Raw genomic sequence first — 18614 nt, 5'->3', positions numbered from 1 at the left:
ACAATCATATGCTGTTACTCGTTAATGATCTATTTTGATTGGATCATGCCTAGCTGAGACGCAAATGTCACAATTTCTTAATAGGGCCGAGGTATGATTGCGGAATATTGTAGCTTATAGTCGGACGATGCCGGCATCGCTGGCGAAGTTCGCTTTGACCGAATGGCCAATATAAACGTCTTTCTGATTTCAAACATATCCTGCTCGGTTGCCAGTCATTTCAGTGAAAATATTTTATCGTGCCGTGCATGTGTGAACTGAGAGTCCGAAGTTCCGAATATTACAATGGCACCTATCTGTGAAAAAGAATTGAAGATCTTTACTCCAATTGGAATGATTGGGTATGGATTTCCACGGGATATTTTCTTCAGAACTCTAGCAGATGGCGTGGATGGCATCATTGCGGATTGTGGTTCGACTGATAGCGGACCCCAAAAGCTCGCCTTGGGACACACAACAGTGACGCCGGCAGCATATGAGCGAGATCTCGACCTCCTTCTTGCTGGTTGCCATACCTATCGGGTTCCTGTGATTCTGAGCTCTGCCGGTGGAGATGGGGCAAACGACCACGTCGACCTTTTCGTCGAAATCATTGAGAAGCTCATCAAGCAAAATAAATACCGGTCCATGAATATCATCAAGATCTATTCCGAAGTGGACAAAGCTTTGGTGAAATCCAGCTTGGAAACAGGTCGAATCCAACCTTGCAGCAAGGCTGTCCCACCACTGAATCCTGCACACATTGACAATGCTCCTCGGATAGTTGCCCAGATGGGTCACGAACCGTTTTTGAAAGCGATGCAAGGGCATCCCAATTTCGATATTATTGTCGGCGGTCGAGCTTACGACCCATCTCCATATGCGGCCTTTTGCCTCTACAACGAGTTTCCAGACCTGGGTATTGCATACCATATGGGCAAAATCATGGAATGTGGTGCTCTGTGCTCAACTCCCAAAAGCAAGTCAGCACTGGCCACTATACGCAGCGAGAGCTTCGATATTACTCCTATGGACCCTGGTTCTCGCTGTACCACTGTCTCCGTGGCTGCCCACACCCTTTACGAAAAGACTCGACCGGACATCTTAGTGGGGCCAGGGGGTTCTCTTCACTTGGAGAAGGCCACCTATGAGGAGCTACCTGATTGCCGCAGTGTCCGTGTCAGACACGGGACGTTTGTCAAAGCCGATACCTACAATGTGAAACTGGAAGGCGCTCGCACTGTTGGGTACCGCAGCATGTTCTTCGGTGGCTTCCGAGATCCAATTCTGATCGGCCAGTTAGATATGTTCCTGAAAGGCGTCAAAGACTTTGTTAAAGACAAGGTGCTAGCGGAGTACACACTTCGCTTCCATCAGTACGGGAACAACGCTATCATGGGCTCTCTTGAACCCCAGGCAGGCAACCCCAATGAAATCGGACTTTGTGGTGAGGTTCTGGCTCCGACTCAAGCCATTGCTACCCAAGTCTGCAACTTAGCTCGCATTGCTTGTGTTCATGCCCCTTACCCACACCAAGTTGCAACTGCAGGGAATTTTGCAATGCCATTTCCTCCATTCGATATACCCATGGGCGAAGCATGCGAGTTTTGTATCTACCACCTTTTGGAAAATGTTGATCCCGTCGAGCTTTTCCAGATCGCCATTCAGACGATCGACGGCGATGGGACTTTCCAATCGAAATTTCTCGATCTCGATCCTGTTGAGGAGCCTTCTAGTTCGGACACTGCCAGAAAAGCACTGCACCGGACGTCAGCTAGCGGGATTACACGAAAAGATTTTCTGAAGCCAGAACCACCAGCAGGACACTGCTATCTCGGGGATGTTGCCTCAGTTATTCGAACAAAGAACGCTGGTCCATATGAGTTGACAATGGATGTGATGTTTGACAATGAAAATGTTTTTCAAAAGGTCAAAGCAAGCGGCGTTCTGTCTCCCCAGGCTATCATGGAGATGTATAATATTTCCGAAGAGCACTTGATTGCTTGTCTTTTTTGGGATCAGGCACTGTCGTTTAAGGCGACCATTAAGCGCCCAGTTATTTCCGGATCTTTCGGCGACTTGGATGTTCATGGATCTCAGCAGCATGCTCCATTGCTGTTCCTGCAACTGCCGTTCCCTAGAAAGTCAATCGATTCGGAGGTTTGTCAAAGCTAGCCCAGGGAACTATCGCTCCAGGAGCGCCCGCCTTGTGCCAAGCCATCTACATTGAAGATATTCCAAGGTTATAGCCCTGTTACCCTGCCAAGAGATGATCCGCTACTTTTCAATCTAGCATCTGGCATCCTGAGGAAGAAGGATTGGTGTGGTATATATTGTAGATCACGGAAGATCAATTAGATCATATTTTCATAGTCATTCCACTATATTACTGTAAACGACATTTGTCAAGCTGTTAAGACGCTCGGCGATGTATCTGGTCAAGGAGTACTTAAATCATAGTTCATCATAGCCCGAGCCCAGGCCGTGCCAAATCAAAGCACGCTCGCTTGCACTCTCCCAATAAATATATGAAACGCATTGGATCAAATCTCTAATGATGGAGACTTAAGCGCGCTCGTCACTCTGCAAATGCTCATATACAGTATGAGTATCGATACCCTTCTGATGGGGACGGGCAGAGTCATTGGCAGAGTGGGCATTGCTGTGCTGGAACTGGCTGATAGCATCACGGCCAGGGTCCTGGTTGGAGCCAATTTCCGAGTTGAAGCTAACATTCTTAACATCGTCGGAGGGGAGACCACCCGCTTGAATATCGGTCACATCGTTGAACTGACTGCCGCCACCACTGCCGCTGGCGGCAGAGTATTCGCCAGCCTTGATACCCATCTCCTTCTTGGCCGCAGTTGAGCCACCGGCGTACCCAGAGTTATCCATGTGTGTGCCAGGGAAGTTGCCCTGGCCAACTACGCATTCTGGGTACTTCTGTTCCTCATGACGGTCCTGGCGCTGAGCGCCAAATGGGGTAGAGGGAAGCTTGATGGAGGCGGACGTGTTGGTGTTGGTTACTGTGGATTGGATTCCTGACATTCCCATGGCCTCGGCGCCACGGTTGCCAGAGAAGCCGCCACCCCGGCGGATAGACTCGGCGGCAAGTGAGTCATTGGTAATAGGGCCAGACGGTTCTTCGATGCGCTGTTGTGTACGAGGTTCGGTGGTCACCTTGGTGCCACGGTTGCCGGCAGGAAGAGGGGTGCCTTGAATATCCATGATGATGTGATGAAAAAAAGCAAGAGGTATGTAGATTAGGGTTACTGAAGAGATGTTTGGTAGAAGAGATGAGAGGTAATTAATTGATGAATGCTACAGGGCCATGATGGTAGATCTATATAAGAAAGTAGTGAGAACCGCATGTTGAAAGTATCTGGTGCTCTCATAGAAACCGGTCGTATAGCAAAGAGCCTTGATGTCATACTTACGTTGACCAGGAGCATTTACAAGATATATGCAAGCTCAATCTTCTTGGCCGGTCGCAGTCGTGACGACTAGTTATGCTTAAGACATTCTGTTTGGTGGTTGGAGAAACCGATAGAACGGAGGGTGTGGAGCACAGTCTCCCCTCTGATGTATTCATGCTTCTAGAAGGCACCAAAAGGGGAAACTAGTGCGCCACATGCTTATCCTGGACTCGTCCGAAATCCATCTCCAGACCAAAAGTTGGCGTTGTTACACGGAAGAGGCAATTGACGTCAGGTCTAGACCCCTGGGATGCAAACAATGCAAATATATTTATACCTGTCCGGTCTATTGTATACGGACTCTACTAGTTAGCTCGGATTACATACATATATACCGGATTTAGGCCGGGCGACATGGCTTTCCCTTACCGCTTTTTGCTCACTGAGTAAAACTAAGCACGCATTATATAATCAGTAAAGTCGCTCACTACCTAGGTAACTAACTAAGTGGACTAGTTAAGCATCACCTAATTATTATATAAGCTCAAGGACTTACCTAGGTACTCACTAAGCGTTCCGGCTCGACAAGTCCTTCACCTGGCCTCAACGCCAGCGCTACACCAATGCCGATGCCGAGGAATTGGCCGCAAGCGTAGCGAACCACTCGCTCTGTGAGACGCTCGCGTTCGGTGAGATCTGGAAGAAACGGCTCCGGGGCTCGCTGATCTCGCTTGAAGAAGGGATCTTGAAGCATTAGTCGCATGGCCGGATCGTGCTCGCCGGAGACTCGGTGCACAAGGTGACGCCGAACATCGCGTTGGGGGGCAACTCCACGATGGAAAATGGAAACGGTGGTGGTGCTGTGAAATCATCTACGGCGAACAGTGGTCGCTCATGGCGGCGGCAAGGTCAGTCGGGCGACGCTGGGCAAGATCTTCGCGCAGTACCAGACTTAACGGGAGCAGAAGATGCGGGAAATCATGCAGATTTCCTCGCTGATTACGAGGATTCAGGCGTGGGATAGTATCAGGCTGAAGTTGCTGGCAACTTGGGTTCTGCCGTATCATCCAGACCACAAACTGACCGATCAGATGGCGGAGCTAATCAAGGTGGCTCCGAAGCTAGACTATGTGGATGTGGACGGGACGGTGGGTTTGCACGAGGTCGAGTTTCATGGGATGACGAAGATGAGGGGATTAGAGCTCAGGTACTTCCACTCAAAGGGTGGAAGGAAATAGATCTTCTAAGTCGATCCATGGTGTATCTGGCCGGTGCCGTGACGGCAGTTTTGATGTTGGGTTATACTCTCTACGTTGGGTAGCTCGAATTGAATAGCACTTGTTTTCTTTTTTTTTCAGGTTCAAATTCCTTTTTTAACTTAAGTTGGTCGTCATTTCATCCATATATAAACCTCATCTGACATATGGATGTCCTGCGTCGTGTTGGGGTGCCAGATGAGATGAGCCCCCATATATACACTGCGACTCTAGTATGAAAATTCCTCGCCCACCAGCTTCTCGCTCAACCTCCACAGTCTCTCCGCTTCAAAGCTACTGGTCACCCACGGCTTGACTGTATCAGACAGTGGGTCTGCCACATGAGAGTCGATAAGATAAGCGCCGTTGTTAGCTACCGAGTCAGCCTGTCAGCATACTCTCCGTCTCCCGTCTATCCGTATGTAACATACCTTTAAGAGCCGGATCAAATGCAGCATAGATATGAGTCGCAACACCCCGCTCCAACGGCTTGGCCTCGAACTCTTTCCAGCCCTCCCGGTTGCCCAACACCTTGTCGGCGCTCCCTGTGGTAATGTTAGCGGCCGTGCATTTGATGGTCATGGCTGGTACTTACGAAGTCCATCCAGATCCACACTCCAGTCCAAGTGGTTACCCAGATTTGTGAAGATGACACCCGGGTGCAGGCTAAATGCGAGAAGGCCGTGTTTCAGGCTGAGCTTCTCCGCCAGGGAGATTGCGAACAATATGTTGGCTGTTTTGCTCTGGCCATATGCGAACCACTTGTTGTAACTCTTCCCTGCCTGGTCGATATTTAAGTACGGGTGCCTTACAAAAGCAAAGCAAAATCTCATGCATCACTTACATCAAAGTTGTAGTCATCGAAGCGGAAAGGATTCAGACGATGACCGTCGCTGCTAACCACGACGATCCGAGGACTTTTGGATGCCAAAATCTTCTTGATAATCAGATTTGTGAACAGAAACGGACCTAGATGGTTGGTTGCCAGGTGGGACTCAAATCCCTCCGGCGAGAGCTGATAATCAACCGCCATGATACCGGCATTGTTAACCATCAAGTCGATGACTGGAATATCATCCCAGGAATTCACCTGGGCAGCCGCATCACGCACACTCTTCAGCGAACCCAGATCAACTTTGACCTTGCGGACCTTGACATCTGGGTATGCGGTCATGATGTCGTTGGCGATTTGTTGGAGTTTGTCGACGTTGCGGGCGGCCAGGATGAGCCAGGCGGGTTTGGCTTTGGCGATGGATTGGACGAAGAAGCCGCCCAGGGAACCGGAAGAGACGCCGGTCGTCAGAACGACCTTGTCCTTAATGAGATCGTTGTAATCGTTGACCAGCTCGTCGGCAGTGGTGTTTGTGTCGTACGGGCCTGGCATGATTGCGATTGCGATTGCGATTGCGATGGCGATGGCGATGGCGATGGCGATGGCGGGGAGTTTCAAGCGCAGCGGGTAGGGGGTTAGGGAAAGAGAGAAACTAAACAAAAAGAGGTTTCAAGCGGACAGTTTATATAACTCCACCCCCCTCCTGTCCCGTATCCCTCTACAACTTGACCTGATTCATAGTAGAATAATGGCATCACGAGCAATGACGTTGTTCCCATTGATGGAGTTAGCGGAAATATCTCTTATGACCGATCGATCCTTAATATAAACTCCATTTCAGGCCGGACTCTCCGAGATGAAGCAAGCGATCATCTTCTAATTATGTTGGCTTGGGAAACGCCCTGATGCCCACCTTAATATGGGAATTTGTAATTGTCTTGGATGTGATCAATGCCCCTAACGTAATCGGGAGCGAATGGATCTCGCAAGCCAGTGGATCACCCCAATCTAGCTCCTAAGCTAGCTACGTAGTAAGATTTCTAAACTAGCTACTAACTAGACTGCGCCAAAACCCGCAAATGGGTAAGAAATATCAACCCGCAACCCGAACCCGCAAACCCGATGGGTAGACTCGACCACCGCAACCCAACCCGAAACCCACGGCTATATAATTTTCCCAATCGAGCCATGGTAAGCTGTATAAAACTGCTTACTTATTCTAATAAATTATAGTATTTTATAGTTGTTTTGGTTTCTAATATTAAGGTATGGTATCATCCATAATCCTTTTAAAATATTTCGAAACGACGTTGTATATTGTTTTTATAGTGTAAGTAATACTATTATAATAGATTTAATATTATATATACTACGGTGAATAATAGTTGTAGTGGTTGTTACTAGGCTGCTAGTTCTTTAAATGAAAGAGTGTATTTCAACTAGACTGTCGGTCCAAGGTCTCGACCCGGCACTGGACCCAACTGTTGTTTGGCTCGACATATCTAGATTATGCTGGTTCTATATGAAATCATAGCCTCTTCCGGATCTGCACTATTGGATGGCTCTCGATGAAACAAACGATACAACGGTTCATTTTTGCGATTACATGTTGAGATAGTACATATAAATCAGCATGCAACTTTTGAAATTCACTTAGTCGATCGTAATGACTTAATACAATAGACTATCGTACACATAATAAGTTCTCATGATCATATACTCATTACAGGGTCGTAGTATCAGACGGAAAGTGGTCTAGTCCCTAGATGGTCTCGAGTCCAAGTTCTTCAGAGCTACTGCCAGCAGGCGCAGTCCCACGCAGGCCACTATTATCGGGAGGGAACTCTAAACCCCCAGAGCCAAAGCTAGTAATACGCTGGTCAAAGGAGTTCCAGTCACTGGCAACTGGAGGTTGATCAGGTAGAGGCAGGTTGGCCTTGACCTCGTCGATTTGTGCGGACTTGTTGGGGTTTTGGCCGATGATAGACTATAGAAAACATGTTGAGTGATATGTTTTCTACTTGGTGTTGCATTGTAGGTAACCCACCTTCATTCTAGAGACATTTGAGTTCGATGGGGTGTTGCCACCATGCAACTTGGAAAGCTTGGACTCGGCCTTGCGAAGGTCCTGGATGGTGGTGTGGAAGAAAGCGTAAGTCATTTTGCGTATGGTTGTAAATGTGGTGATGTAGACGAAGAGCAAGTGTCAGAAGTAGCTGAGTATGAGAAAGCATAGTATCTCAAACAAGGCAACTGAGGGTTTTATATCTACCATCTTCTTTCTTGATGGCAAGACGCTGTGACGTTTGCTACAATGACGACATGGCATCTAGAGCCATGGATATTCTCCCCACAGAACCAGCTGGGGCCTGCTTCATGTGGCATTTTGGTCTATATTGGGGATCCAGGCTTTCGGGTCAACAACAGAATGGTTAACTGGGTAAAACTCAGGGATTGGCGTCATAGCCGATGGACCACCGGAGGTGGCAAGCCTGTTCATTTGCTTCATAACAAGATGGTGTGCATATCCCTGATCATTACCACTCGAGGCCTGTCAAGGAGCCAATAGGTATCTTGAAGCTGGACCACCGAGATGTCATAAACCGATTGGAAAATGTCCTTCAGTCCATCGAGTTGTTCACGCATCTAGTACATTTCGACCGTGATGGGGAACGTTTGATGAAGTAATCCTGGAGGGAATTCTCCTAAGCTCATCGCACATTACCTCACAGCAGGAGCCCATCTCAATAAAGCTTTGCAACGACTTGGAATTTAAGCACCAGTACCGCCCCAGCGGAGTAGATATACAACGGTAGGCCATAGTGTTTCGCCATGAATTTGGCCAACAGACCAGACCACCAGTTGCAATTCATCAAGACATTCTAGAGTAACGTCCAGGCGGGACAACAGACGCATTGGATATTAACACAAGGCTTCGACGAGCTCACGCGTAGTCGGCGTCCTAAAGCGGCATAAAAGCATGGGGCCATCAACACCGCCTCCCTTTCGGCACGGCAGAAAATGTTTCTTATCGAGAGACAGTCAACTCCGAGGCCTGTGGAGACTTGGTGAATCTGGTCATTGTGTTATTCTGAGGATCTTTAGCTCTTCAGCACATTCATCCAGCAGTATGCCTCGAGATCCGCTGATCGGACTGGTTGGGAAGGTATGTCGTTCCCCTTCGTTGTTCCATCACCCCTCTAACCGGAGGTGCGAGGGGCATACAGCCGTCTAGTGGAAAATCCACAACATTGAACAGTTTGACCGATGCGACTTCGAAAGTCGGTAAGTGAATTGGAATGCAGTTATAATAAATCTCGGAAAACTAATCAATTATGCTCTGAACAGGAAATTTCCCGTATGTGCGCCCCGATTGTTCTACACGAGCATCTTCATCTTATCGCAATCGATCGCGCAGGCCGTGTTGACACCCGACAGCTTCACAACCATTGACCCCCAGCGAGCCATCGGATACCTTCAGATCGACTGCCCATGCCAGCGACACAATGTTTCAGATCGGTGCCAGCCCAATTACGGAGGCTGCCACGAAGGGCGACGTTCCGTGCCGATCGAGTTACTAGATGTCGCAGGTCTTGTGCCAGGCGCGCATCAGGGTCGCGGACTAGGTAACAAGTTCTTGGACGATCTGCGTCATGCCGATGCTCTGATTCACGTCGTGGATGTGAGCGGGACCACGGATGCTGAAGGTTAGTTGGGTGTGCCGGATTGAATACAATGGCGCGAATCGGGTGTTGATAAATGTTTACAGGAAAGGCTACTCGAGGATATGATCCATCAGTAGACATTGAGTGGTTGCGATCAGAGATCGTCCGATGGGTGCTAGGAAACTTGATGGAGAGGTGGTACGTTTGCAAGTGCCAACAACGAAACGAGGGACAAATGCTGATCTATCCTTAGGGGTTCAATCAAGAGGAGACATCAGGCATTGAGTCAGTGAACCTTTGCAACGCTATTTACAATGACACAGAACTGACTCTCAGCACAGAGGCAAACCCCATCGACACATTGCAGAAACAGTTTGCCGGTTATGGAAGTACCTATGCCACTGTTGCGCGATTTATGGATAAACTTGCCTTAAAAGAGCCGTTGGAAGATTGGTCAAATGAGACGGTAGAGCTTGTTGTTAACGCTTTCATCGACGAGAAATTCCCCACAGTATTCGCGTTGAACAAGATCGACCACCCAGATGCAGACAAGGTACGAGGATCTGGCTGGTGACCCACATATTGATCTAACAGAAATTGCAGAACATCAGCAAAATTGCAAAAATGCAAGATCCCCAAAGCATTGTACTTTGCTCCGCTATATCTGAGGTTTTCCTCCGAAGGTTGGCAAAGCAGGAGTACATCAAATACGTCGAAGGCAGTGAGTTTGTCGATACGCGAGAAGATTTGATCGAGATGGGCGACCCAGATGGAGGAGGCCTCAAAGAGATGGATGAAAAATTGAAAACGTATGTTCAGTGCTCATAAGGAGGTTGTAACCTTGCTAACGACTTCGCTCCAGTCGGGTTGAGAACATGAAAGACATGGTTCTGTATCGATTTGGATCTACAGGAGTCGTCCAATGTCTTTCCCGAGCCGCAGAGCTTCTGGGCCTCGTACCAGTGTTCCCCGTCCGGAACGTGGCGACATTCAACTCTGGCACTGGAACTGCCGTATTCCGCGATTGTGTCTTGGTCAATAAGTGAGTAATCCCTATTCCGAGGCTCACATAGCCTGTCTAACATCCCGCAGAAACAGTACTGTCGGTGATGTTGCCCGGAAGGTGATGGGTGACGTACCTATCAACTACGTCGAAGGAGTGGGTGGAACTCGAGTCTCCGAGGATGACATTGTGGCAGTTGGGAAACACGATGTGAGTGCCCCCCGCTAAACTACAGAATACGGTTGATTGACTGATTACCATTGCAGATCTTATCTTTCAAGGTTGGTCGATAGACTAGGCCATTTATGTACAGCCTCTCCTATGATATGACATTAGTAATGGAAATGTCTTATGACCTCGTTCTCAACTCCGATTCACTATTATCACAAAATTCTGGGGCGTTGATAGTGAATGTCGAGCTCGAAGAACGCCATAGAATACCACAAGATACTTGACTTCACCTCCCCTTCTGCAGGATTGAGACATGGTCAGCAACATGAACTCCCCCGGGGCCCTATCATTCATATGAACTGACCTTTGACCGCTCGTCATTCATGCCAATGACCGGCTCTGGCGCTTTGGGATGCTCCTCTTTAGCCTTCCTTCCATACTTGCTCCCGCCCCTCTCCGTCATTCCCTGTGACTTGGTTTCATCTGCAAGACCCTGGTTTGTTTTCCTTTCCCTCAATCCAGAGGCGGCTGCCTCTGAATGTACATCCTCTGTATCGCCTTTCTTAGACCGCTTGCGTGTGTGATCTTCCGCTGAACTCCCTTTCCAATCCTCGAAGATGGAGTAATCTCGGACTCCAAGTGGTGCACGGAGAACAGGCGGGTGTATGGCGGACTGTAACGGTAGGATGGTCCGCCAAGGTTGTCGTGAAACAGACATGCTGTGCAGCATTGGCGTAGCAGAAGAGATACAGTGATTGCGCATAGTGAATTGCAAGTAATTGCAAATAATTCAATACCTAGAGCGTTGGCTTATATGATTATTTCTACTCGGTGCTATGACGTCCCCATGCTGTAATGCGATTTTGTCCAAAAAGGTTAAGAGCCGGTTGGCGCTCGGGGCAGGGCTTATCGATAAGACAACGATCGTCATCGGCGCGACATTTTACGCGGACAAACACCAACCTCCAACTCAATTCACAATGAAACGCGAGTACATCCCGATCGAATCCCTGCCAGCTTGGCAGCGGCTTAACGGGATCGTCGTCCAAGGCATCGCAGCTCACAAGGTTGGATCTGATCAACATGGCGCAGATAAAGGCAGTGCCCTCATCGCAACAGAAGCCCAGACGAGCAGCGAGAACGATCCAGAACCCAAGATCCTTCTACAAATTCCCCCAGAATTAGTTTTATCCCTAGATACCGTCCATAATCATGCCAAAACCGACAGGTATTTGCGCGACGTGTTGGAGGCAATCGGCGACTTTGGAAGGGTATGGCTGCTCCTTCCCCCACATCTATTTACATTACTATGGGAGAACCAACTAAGATACACAGACAGCTAGAGGAGCAATCCTCATATTCCTGCTCATTCAACTATCCCATAGCAGCCCCGATCTGCGCTCAGCACATGAGACCATCGGTATCTCCAATCCCTGGACCGAATACGTGAAATTCCTGCCTCCATCGTTCCCTCTGCCTACCTTCTACACCATCGAGGAACAAGAGCTCTTTCGGGGTACGTCGCTTGAAGAAGCTCTGGATGCGAAGCTTGCATCCCTTGAGCGGGAGTTTGGACATCTCCACCAGGCTACGGAGGGCATTGCGTGGTGCCAGCGGAACTGGTGGGATGAGAAGACAGGCGCGCTGACAATTGATGACTGGAAATACGTTGACGCCGCTTATCGGTCGCGCATGCTGGATCTACCCGGCAGTGGTCTGGCGATGGTGCCTTGTGTTGATATGGCCAATCATGCCTCCGGTGATGGGGTCAAGGCGCTGTACGATGCAGACTCGGAGGGGAACGCCGTTCTTCAGTTACGATGGGGCAAGAGTCTCCAGCCCGGAGAAGAGGTTACAATTTCGTGAGATTTCTCTACGGTGGATATCGTTATTGAGAACTTGGCTGACACATGGCATGACAGGTACGGAGCTGAAAAGCCCGCATCTGAGATGATCTTTTCCTATGGATTTCTGGAAAGCGGCACGACGGAAGCACGGGAAATATTCCTCAATTTAGATATCCCAGAAGATGACCCTCTTGCTCTCGCAAAGAAGATGTTCTGCCAGAACAATTTGGGAATTCGAATGTCGGCTGTTCGGGGCTCTGAAGAAGTAACCTGGGAAAGCGGGCTTGCGTGGATAGCATGCGTGAACGAAGAAGACGGGCTTCACTTTGGGATCGCACAGACAACCGACGGCGGTCGGGAGTTGGAAACGACCTGGAAAGGCGAAAAGATCCAATCAGCCAGTCATCTCCGCGAGCTTCTCGCTGTTGATCCCTTATGGGAGATTTTCCAGCTTCGTGCCGCGGTGCTGATTCTCGAACGTCTCGAGACTCAACTCACTCTTCTCCAGGGGACTGAGGAGATTATCTCGAATCTGCAAGAGGACAAAGCGACTTTGGATTCCATGTTCCGACCTGGGATCTTCACGTCGATTGCCCAATTTCGGATTTTGGAAGGGGAGCTGCTGGAGAAGGCCGTTGAGGAATTAATAAAACAGGTAAGTCTGTTTCAAAGGGCCACCTTTCTAATTTTCCGCAACTGACAATGGCACACAGAGAACAGAGTTACTGGCTTCTAAAACAGTGGCCGAGTATTTCAAGGCACAGACAGGGGAGCCGGACGAACCCGAAGACTTTTCGTGATGTAAAACTAAGGGCCTTGATCTTGTTGATGGGTCTAATGAAGACCAGACTACAGACTAGTGAACAAAATAATATCTCCACGGACATGTTGAAGCATCCGGAGCATTCCTAAATATCCACCCAATGCCCAATTGTGGCTAACGGGCTGCAGCAAGCCCAGTCCCCGCCAGATCATCTCAAAAAAAAGAAACTTGAGAGCCCCACACCGTAGCGCATCGAGCTATTCCATGTGTATGTAGGCGCTACTAGCGCTCAATTATGGCAAAAAGACAGGGAAAACACAGTCATGACGTTCCTCGTCGATAAAAATGGAGTTGTAAAAGGGGTCGATGATCTACACACAGGGTCGGGAGTTACATGCGGGGAAGCTAGTTGTAGGAACACCGATTCCGATTATCCACTTGGCCATGGACGTAGTGTATGGGGTTTTCGTAAATGACCTTTGCGCGAGAACAAAGGTGACGTTAATATGCCAGAAGAGAGCATACTTTTGTCTTGGAAATGACCAATATTGAGGGGTGTATATACATAGCGGAGCGCAGTTACGTAGATCGCGAATCCAACAGACCGGAGCCTAGTGGGGCTATTAAGTTACAAACCATGGTTCGCTCATCTCTCGGGCAAAACTCGCTGAGCGGAACAAAACGGGATTTCCTTATAAATACGAGATATTGTATTTCGATATTAAAAATTGGACTACGGAGGATGTCCCGCGTCTTTGGTTAGGCTCTGATGAACAACTGCTAATAACTCAAGTTGATAGGTGCCCAGGTGCCCAGGTGGAACTAGTAATGAATTTACACAAATCTTTTGAAACTCTAGTTGCGTTTGAGGTCTCCCCCGCGGTTGATCCTCCGTGAACCCGTGGACAGTTCGCCACTATAGCCCAATATTACTTCACGATAAATTTTCAAGGTTAAACCTCGAGAATATCCTGGGGTTTTCTCGGCTTCTATGATTAGAGTTAAATTTGGATTTTCTTTTGGTCATGATGACTTCAGCAAGGGGCGAGTGGTGCCCAGGTGGCCAACGGCGAAGGTGGGATTCCATGTACAAAGTACTCTCCGGGCTGTCCATTATTGGAAGGATCGCGGAGTTATCTCGATTTTTATTAGTGGAAAGTGAGATAAACATGTCCAAAGTACAGTGGCCGATCATCGGACTCGAATAGTAAGCCTATTAGGCTAGGTAGACACGCGCTGCAGAACGGGTGCCGGTGGGAGGAAGTCGGAAGCGGTTTAGAATGCCCAGTTACCGCAACCTCTTTGCATCCGAGCCCTGCGCTTTAATATGTAGCACTCAAAAGTCTATCTCAGTACTCAATACATAGTATATGTACCCCCTCAAGGGGCGTTATTTTGCCATTGAAGCCAATATACATTCCCATCTTACTTCGTAGACCCTTCCATTCCACCCAAAGAGTTGTGGAATGTGGAGTGCGGGGACCGGGAAGATCGGATCCAACCGTCAAACATAAGGAAAGTCGAGGGCTGTAGGAAGAATCCGGGGCGAGTTTGAGCGGGTTACGGGGTAGGATGTATCGCCTCTCAAAATAGTCAAAATATCGGGTCCAATAACGAATCGAGGCTAAAGTGAACGAACGGGGTAGGTACGCAATCAATACCCAATTACCACCGATAGATACAACGACAAATTTATTGGCGCCAGAGGAAGGTCAGCAGTCTCCACTTGCAACTGACTCAGCATTGGCGTGACCCCATCTTCCCGAGGTCTTCCCCCATGTTTTAGCCTTCTTTCTGCATGCAACATACTTGTCTTATTCAAACTGGTTCTTTAGAATTGTCTTGGAATCAAAGATTTTTATACGGTTGTACTTGCATTTCTGGCGCCTTCCAAATACAACGAACTCAACCCCGGCGGCCCGTGTGCCCCTTCTGCACAACATGCCTGGTATATTGCCTATGAAAGTGATCAAGGTCGGTGGGACTGGCACAACGAGCCGTATTGCCCAAGCCTGTGACCGATGCCGAAGTAAGAAAATTCGCTGCGACGGTGTTCGACCTTGCTGTTCGCAATGCGCCAACGTGGGCTTCGAGTGCCGCACCAGCGACAAACTGAGCCGCCGCGCCTTCCCACGTGGATATACCGAGTCGCTAGAAGAACGTGTTAGGAGTCTAGAAACCGAAGTTAAAGACTTGAAAGACCTGTTAGATGAGAAAGACGAGAAGATCGATGTCTTGTCCCGGATACATTCATTTACGCCGCCGCAACGAGCCGCCTCCACGCGGTCTCCCTCTGCTTCTGCGACAGTGAAGTCGAGCACTTCGGATTCATCGGATGGCATGTTCCATGTAGAGCGATCGATGACCCGACCATCCCAGAAGTCGCAGAACCCTTTTATCGGATTTTCTAGCACACAGGGCTTTGCTGGTATGTTATACGTTTCCCTTTGCAAATGAAACAATCAACTTACATGCGCAGATGTCTTTACCAATAAACTTGTAATTGAGGGTAAATCAGCAACAAAGGTACCCACAGGGGCGCTCACTGCCTTGTCAACCTCGGTATTGCAGGGTGTCCCCAACCAGGCCGTGAAAACGCCACCCCGCTTGGTGTCGGACCAGCTGATCAACATCTTCTTCCAAGAATGGGCGCCGCTATACCCCGTGGTACATCGTCCGACAATTTTAAAAGCTTATGAGCAGTATCTTAACAATGCAGAGTCTCTCCAGCGCAATCCCCATGTGATGGCGCAGCTGAACCTGATTTTCGGTATTGCTGCTCTTTCATCAATATCGCGAACCAACCAAGACCCGACTTTCTTCGAAGAGAATTGGTCGGCCACCCTCGATTCGTTCTCAAGTGAAACGTCAGTTTCCAGCCTGCAGTGCTTTGTTCTTGGTCAGATCTACTGCATGACCAAAGGCGACTACCGCACCTTGCTTCGCTACCGTGCCCTTGGTGTGGATATTTGCCATCAGCTAGGCATGCACGAAAACCAAGAAAGCTCGGGAAATCCGCTTGAGGACGAGACTCGTAAGAAGGTTTTCTGGTCGCAATATGTGCTTGACCGATTCTGCTCCGCGCTTACTGGACTGCCTGTCCTTTTGCGCGAAGAAGATATTGAGACTGAATATCCGGTTGATGTGGACGATGAGAATGTCACAGAAACAGGGTTTTTACCGACACTTCCTGGCGAATCCACGCGTATTTCCAGCGCCATCGCTCTCATTGGAGCTGCAAGGATCTTGAACAAGGCTTTGGATGATCTATTCCCTTCAAAATCTGGTTACGATGTGTGTGTTTCAAAGATGCGCTCGGTAACAGGGCAATTAGATCAGTGGCTTCACACACTGCCGCCACATCTTCGTCTCGAGTTCAGTCAGGACAAGCCTAGCACGAACGTCACGAGTAGTCGGTCGCCACTCCTGGTAAGTCCTAGCATGGATTCATGAATATTTTTTACAAAAGAAATACTGACCTAATATAGTCACTTGTGTACTATTTCATTCGATCTTTGATACATCGCCCAGCTGTTTGCTACGCTGACGAGAACATTCGCTCTGCATCTGCCCTGGCGCTGTCCGATTCAGCAAAGCATATCATTCAGATTCTTGAACTTCTTGATGAGAGGCGTTTGTGTCTGTCTGTTTGTATCAACAAGAAAGAACTTATATTCTTTTCCGGGCTTGGACTCCTTTGGCAAATGCTTGATGTGAAAAGCGACAGCAAACTGGCCAAGGATAGCCAGAAGCTGCTTGGAACCGCCATGCAATACCTTCAATCAGAGTCGAGCGCGGCGGCTGCTGAATTCGGCATGCTGTCCAACACTCTGATTTCTCTGGACGACGGGAAGCGCCCATCAGTGGGCAAGCAGCACCACCAGGAGATGGTGGCGCCAACGGAAAAGCCGAGCAAATCCCCCAAGAAGCGCTTGCAGGCCCTAAAGTCGCGCCTTATCGCCTGCTCCACCCGTGATAAGCAGCCTCCAACCCAACCCTCCCCACAGTCCTCTCGCCGGAACACCATCTCCGGAGCCACACCCCCACTTGTTCCCCAGTCACTCCGCTCCCCTAGCTGGAGCAGCTTGCCCCTCTCCCACCCTGACCAGCTCCCCGCCCCACTCTACCTCAACGACAAAGGCCACTCCCCCTTGGACCTAGCCTCAGACCCCCGCCTAGCCGCACCCTTGGGCTACGACCACCCACGCTCTCTGTCCTGCTCTACGCCCTCCGACCCCACAGCTGGCGGCATCACAATGGCCGATTGGGAATATGTGTTGAGCGACATGGACCGCGGGTACTCCAACATCTTCACAGGCATTTACGGCGGCAAAGAATGCGGCGAGGACCCCGGCCCGTTCGCCTCCATCACAGCAGAATACAATCGCAAACCCAACGACGGCTCCCTAGTCAATCACCCGCAGAGTGAGATGCACGGCCTCTCGCCCGAGGCATGGTCCGCTAGTAGTGGCGACTTCGTACCTAAGCAAGAACATACCGCGCAGAGCGTTCTGAGCTATTCGAGCGAGAGTATGGGAAGTACCGAGGAGTCTCTGGCGCCCTATGCTGATGTTAGAGTCTGTCCTGAGGATATCAACACCATCGATCCTTTCCATACTTTTGCTATGCATGGTGAAGATGAGGTCGATGAGTTTTCTCTGGTCAATGGCTGGGACCAACGGCTAGCCGTTTGATTGATTATGTAGCGCTGGGGCTCTTTTGGAACGGATTTGGGGTTTGAAATGGCTTTTTGCTTTTCTGTTCTATTTATGATACCTAAGGATTGGGGCGTTATTTTATCTTTGATTTTGTTCTGCTATTTTCCTCTTATCTGTCTTTAGTCTGCTCTTATGTTTGGAACCATTTTTTTGTCTGCTGTGGCTGGTATGCCTAGTATATAGTATATTTTCTCATGATAGGTAATGCCTAGGATATCGCGTATATATGAATTTGATGATGATCACAACACTCTTTTGGGCCCTAATTACACCCGAAATAGATCTCCATATGGGAATATTCCAATCGGTACCTTTGCGTGCTGTGCTCCCTCTCAATATACTTGACGGGAGAAAAGGCGCCTACAAGCATTAAACTGCATATGTACCACCTAGGTAGCGGCTTTCCTATGCAACCTCCCAGCGTTCCCTTTCCGGATTCGTGCCCACTACTCGCCGTTAGGCCAAAAAGACCACTATATCGAAGCTTCCATTTGCTCGGTAGAACTGCGGATTTGTAGTCATGATATGATAACCTAAACACAGCGCCTGTTGATTTTGTTAGTGTGATTCAGTTTTAAGATGACATCAAAAAAATTCTAACCTTAACCACTCGGCCACACTTGCTTATTATTATCATTTCCAAGGTTACTCAAATATCCTACACAGTAACTCGTAGGTATATACATGTGGTAAGTAACCTTAGAAGGCCCTATTTTACCCTAATAGGCACGATTGCCATCGCTATACTATAGAACATTTACGCTATATATAATTAGTAGCTCCCATCAGGTACGAACGTTTAGGAGAAGTACTAATTGTGGGCTGTCTGGCCAACGTGATTGGTCGACCCCTAAATAATCTGATGTATCCACGGACTTGTACCTTCGCACTGATATACTTCGAATGGTGCAACCAGCTGGGGTTACCAAGCTCGTATAGATACTCATGGATACACAGCCAGTAA

The 18614-nt window shown here is 48.8% G+C and overlaps 10 protein-coding genes across 10 annotated transcripts; 5 read left to right on the top strand and 5 right to left on the bottom strand.

Annotated features, from left to right (window-relative positions):
- Window positions 1-285: 285 nt before the first annotated feature.
- N7471_003161 (DUF4387 domain-containing protein) lies at window positions 286-2154 on the top strand (the record flags this gene model as incomplete). The annotated part of the gene is made up of 1 exon (XM_057275881.1): window positions 286-2154. One exon carries the CDS (start codon window positions 286-288, stop codon window positions 2152-2154), a length of 1869 nt encoding a protein of 622 aa, XP_057140519.1.
- Window positions 2155-2544: 390 nt separating this feature from the next.
- N7471_003160 (uncharacterized protein) lies at window positions 2545-3207 on the bottom strand (the record flags this gene model as incomplete). Its single annotated transcript, XM_057275880.1, has 1 exon — window positions 2545-3207. One exon carries the CDS (start codon window positions 3205-3207, stop codon window positions 2545-2547), a length of 663 nt encoding a protein of 220 aa, XP_057140518.1.
- A 700-nt stretch (window positions 3208-3907) lies between these two features.
- Window positions 3908-4158, bottom strand: N7471_003159 (uncharacterized protein; the record flags this gene model as incomplete). The annotated part of the gene is made up of 2 exons (XM_057275879.1): window positions 3908-3922; window positions 3964-4158. The coding sequence occupies 2 exons, from the start codon at window positions 4156-4158 to the stop codon at window positions 3908-3910; spliced, it is 210 nt and encodes a 69-aa protein (XP_057140517.1).
- A 72-nt stretch (window positions 4159-4230) lies between these two features.
- N7471_003158 (uncharacterized protein) lies at window positions 4231-4419 on the top strand (the record flags this gene model as incomplete). The annotated part of the gene is made up of 1 exon (XM_057275878.1): window positions 4231-4419. One exon carries the CDS (start codon window positions 4231-4233, stop codon window positions 4417-4419), a length of 189 nt encoding a protein of 62 aa, XP_057140516.1.
- A 462-nt stretch (window positions 4420-4881) lies between these two features.
- Window positions 4882-6035, bottom strand: N7471_003157 (uncharacterized protein; the record flags this gene model as incomplete). The annotated part of the gene is made up of 4 exons (XM_057275877.1): window positions 4882-5024; window positions 5083-5196; window positions 5247-5433; window positions 5496-6035. The coding sequence occupies 4 exons, from the start codon at window positions 6033-6035 to the stop codon at window positions 4882-4884; spliced, it is 984 nt and encodes a 327-aa protein (XP_057140515.1).
- A 1210-nt stretch (window positions 6036-7245) lies between these two features.
- N7471_003156 (uncharacterized protein) lies at window positions 7246-7644 on the bottom strand (the record flags this gene model as incomplete). Its single annotated transcript, XM_057275876.1, has 2 exons — window positions 7246-7470; window positions 7531-7644. The coding sequence occupies 2 exons, from the start codon at window positions 7642-7644 to the stop codon at window positions 7246-7248; spliced, it is 339 nt and encodes a 112-aa protein (XP_057140514.1).
- Window positions 7645-8613: 969 nt separating this feature from the next.
- On the top strand, window positions 8614-10444 carry N7471_003155 (Ygr210 GTPase family protein; the record flags this gene model as incomplete). Its single annotated transcript, XM_057275875.1, has 11 exons — window positions 8614-8649; window positions 8711-8768; window positions 8832-8841; window positions 8922-9190; window positions 9253-9346; window positions 9402-9433; window positions 9490-9701; window positions 9752-9957; window positions 10011-10190; window positions 10241-10361; window positions 10418-10444. 11 exons carry the CDS (start codon window positions 8614-8616, stop codon window positions 10442-10444), a joined length of 1245 nt encoding a protein of 414 aa, XP_057140513.1.
- Window positions 10445-10668: 224 nt separating this feature from the next.
- On the bottom strand, window positions 10669-11085 carry N7471_003154 (uncharacterized protein; the record flags this gene model as incomplete). Its single annotated transcript, XM_057275874.1, has 1 exon — window positions 10669-11085. The coding sequence occupies one exon, from the start codon at window positions 11083-11085 to the stop codon at window positions 10669-10671; it is 417 nt and encodes a 138-aa protein (XP_057140512.1).
- A 73-nt stretch (window positions 11086-11158) lies between these two features.
- Window positions 11159-13048, top strand: N7471_003153 (SET domain-containing protein; the record flags this gene model as incomplete). The annotated part of the gene is made up of 4 exons (XM_057275873.1): window positions 11159-11593; window positions 11658-12184; window positions 12245-12824; window positions 12883-13048. The coding sequence occupies 4 exons, from the start codon at window positions 11159-11161 to the stop codon at window positions 12967-12969; spliced, it is 1629 nt and encodes a 542-aa protein (XP_057140511.1). The 3' UTR covers window positions 12970-13048.
- Window positions 13049-14873: 1825 nt separating this feature from the next.
- Window positions 14874-17626, top strand: facB (C6 transcription factor FacB/Cat8; the record flags this gene model as incomplete). The annotated part of the gene is made up of 3 exons (XM_057275872.1): window positions 14874-15360; window positions 15412-16361; window positions 16421-17626. The coding sequence occupies 3 exons, from the start codon at window positions 14874-14876 to the stop codon at window positions 17624-17626; spliced, it is 2643 nt and encodes an 880-aa protein (XP_057140510.1).
- Window positions 17627-18614: the final 988 nt, after the last annotated feature.

The sequence above is a fragment of the Penicillium samsonianum genome (assembly GCF_028829775.1).
Source record: "Penicillium samsonianum strain IBT 33392 chromosome Unknown utg000002l_segment0_segment0, whole genome shotgun sequence".
NCBI lineage: Eukaryota > Fungi > Ascomycota > Eurotiomycetes > Eurotiales > Aspergillaceae > Penicillium > Penicillium samsonianum.
Note: the sequence above shows the minus strand (reverse complement) of the source record. Positions and strands in the feature narration are given on the sequence as shown.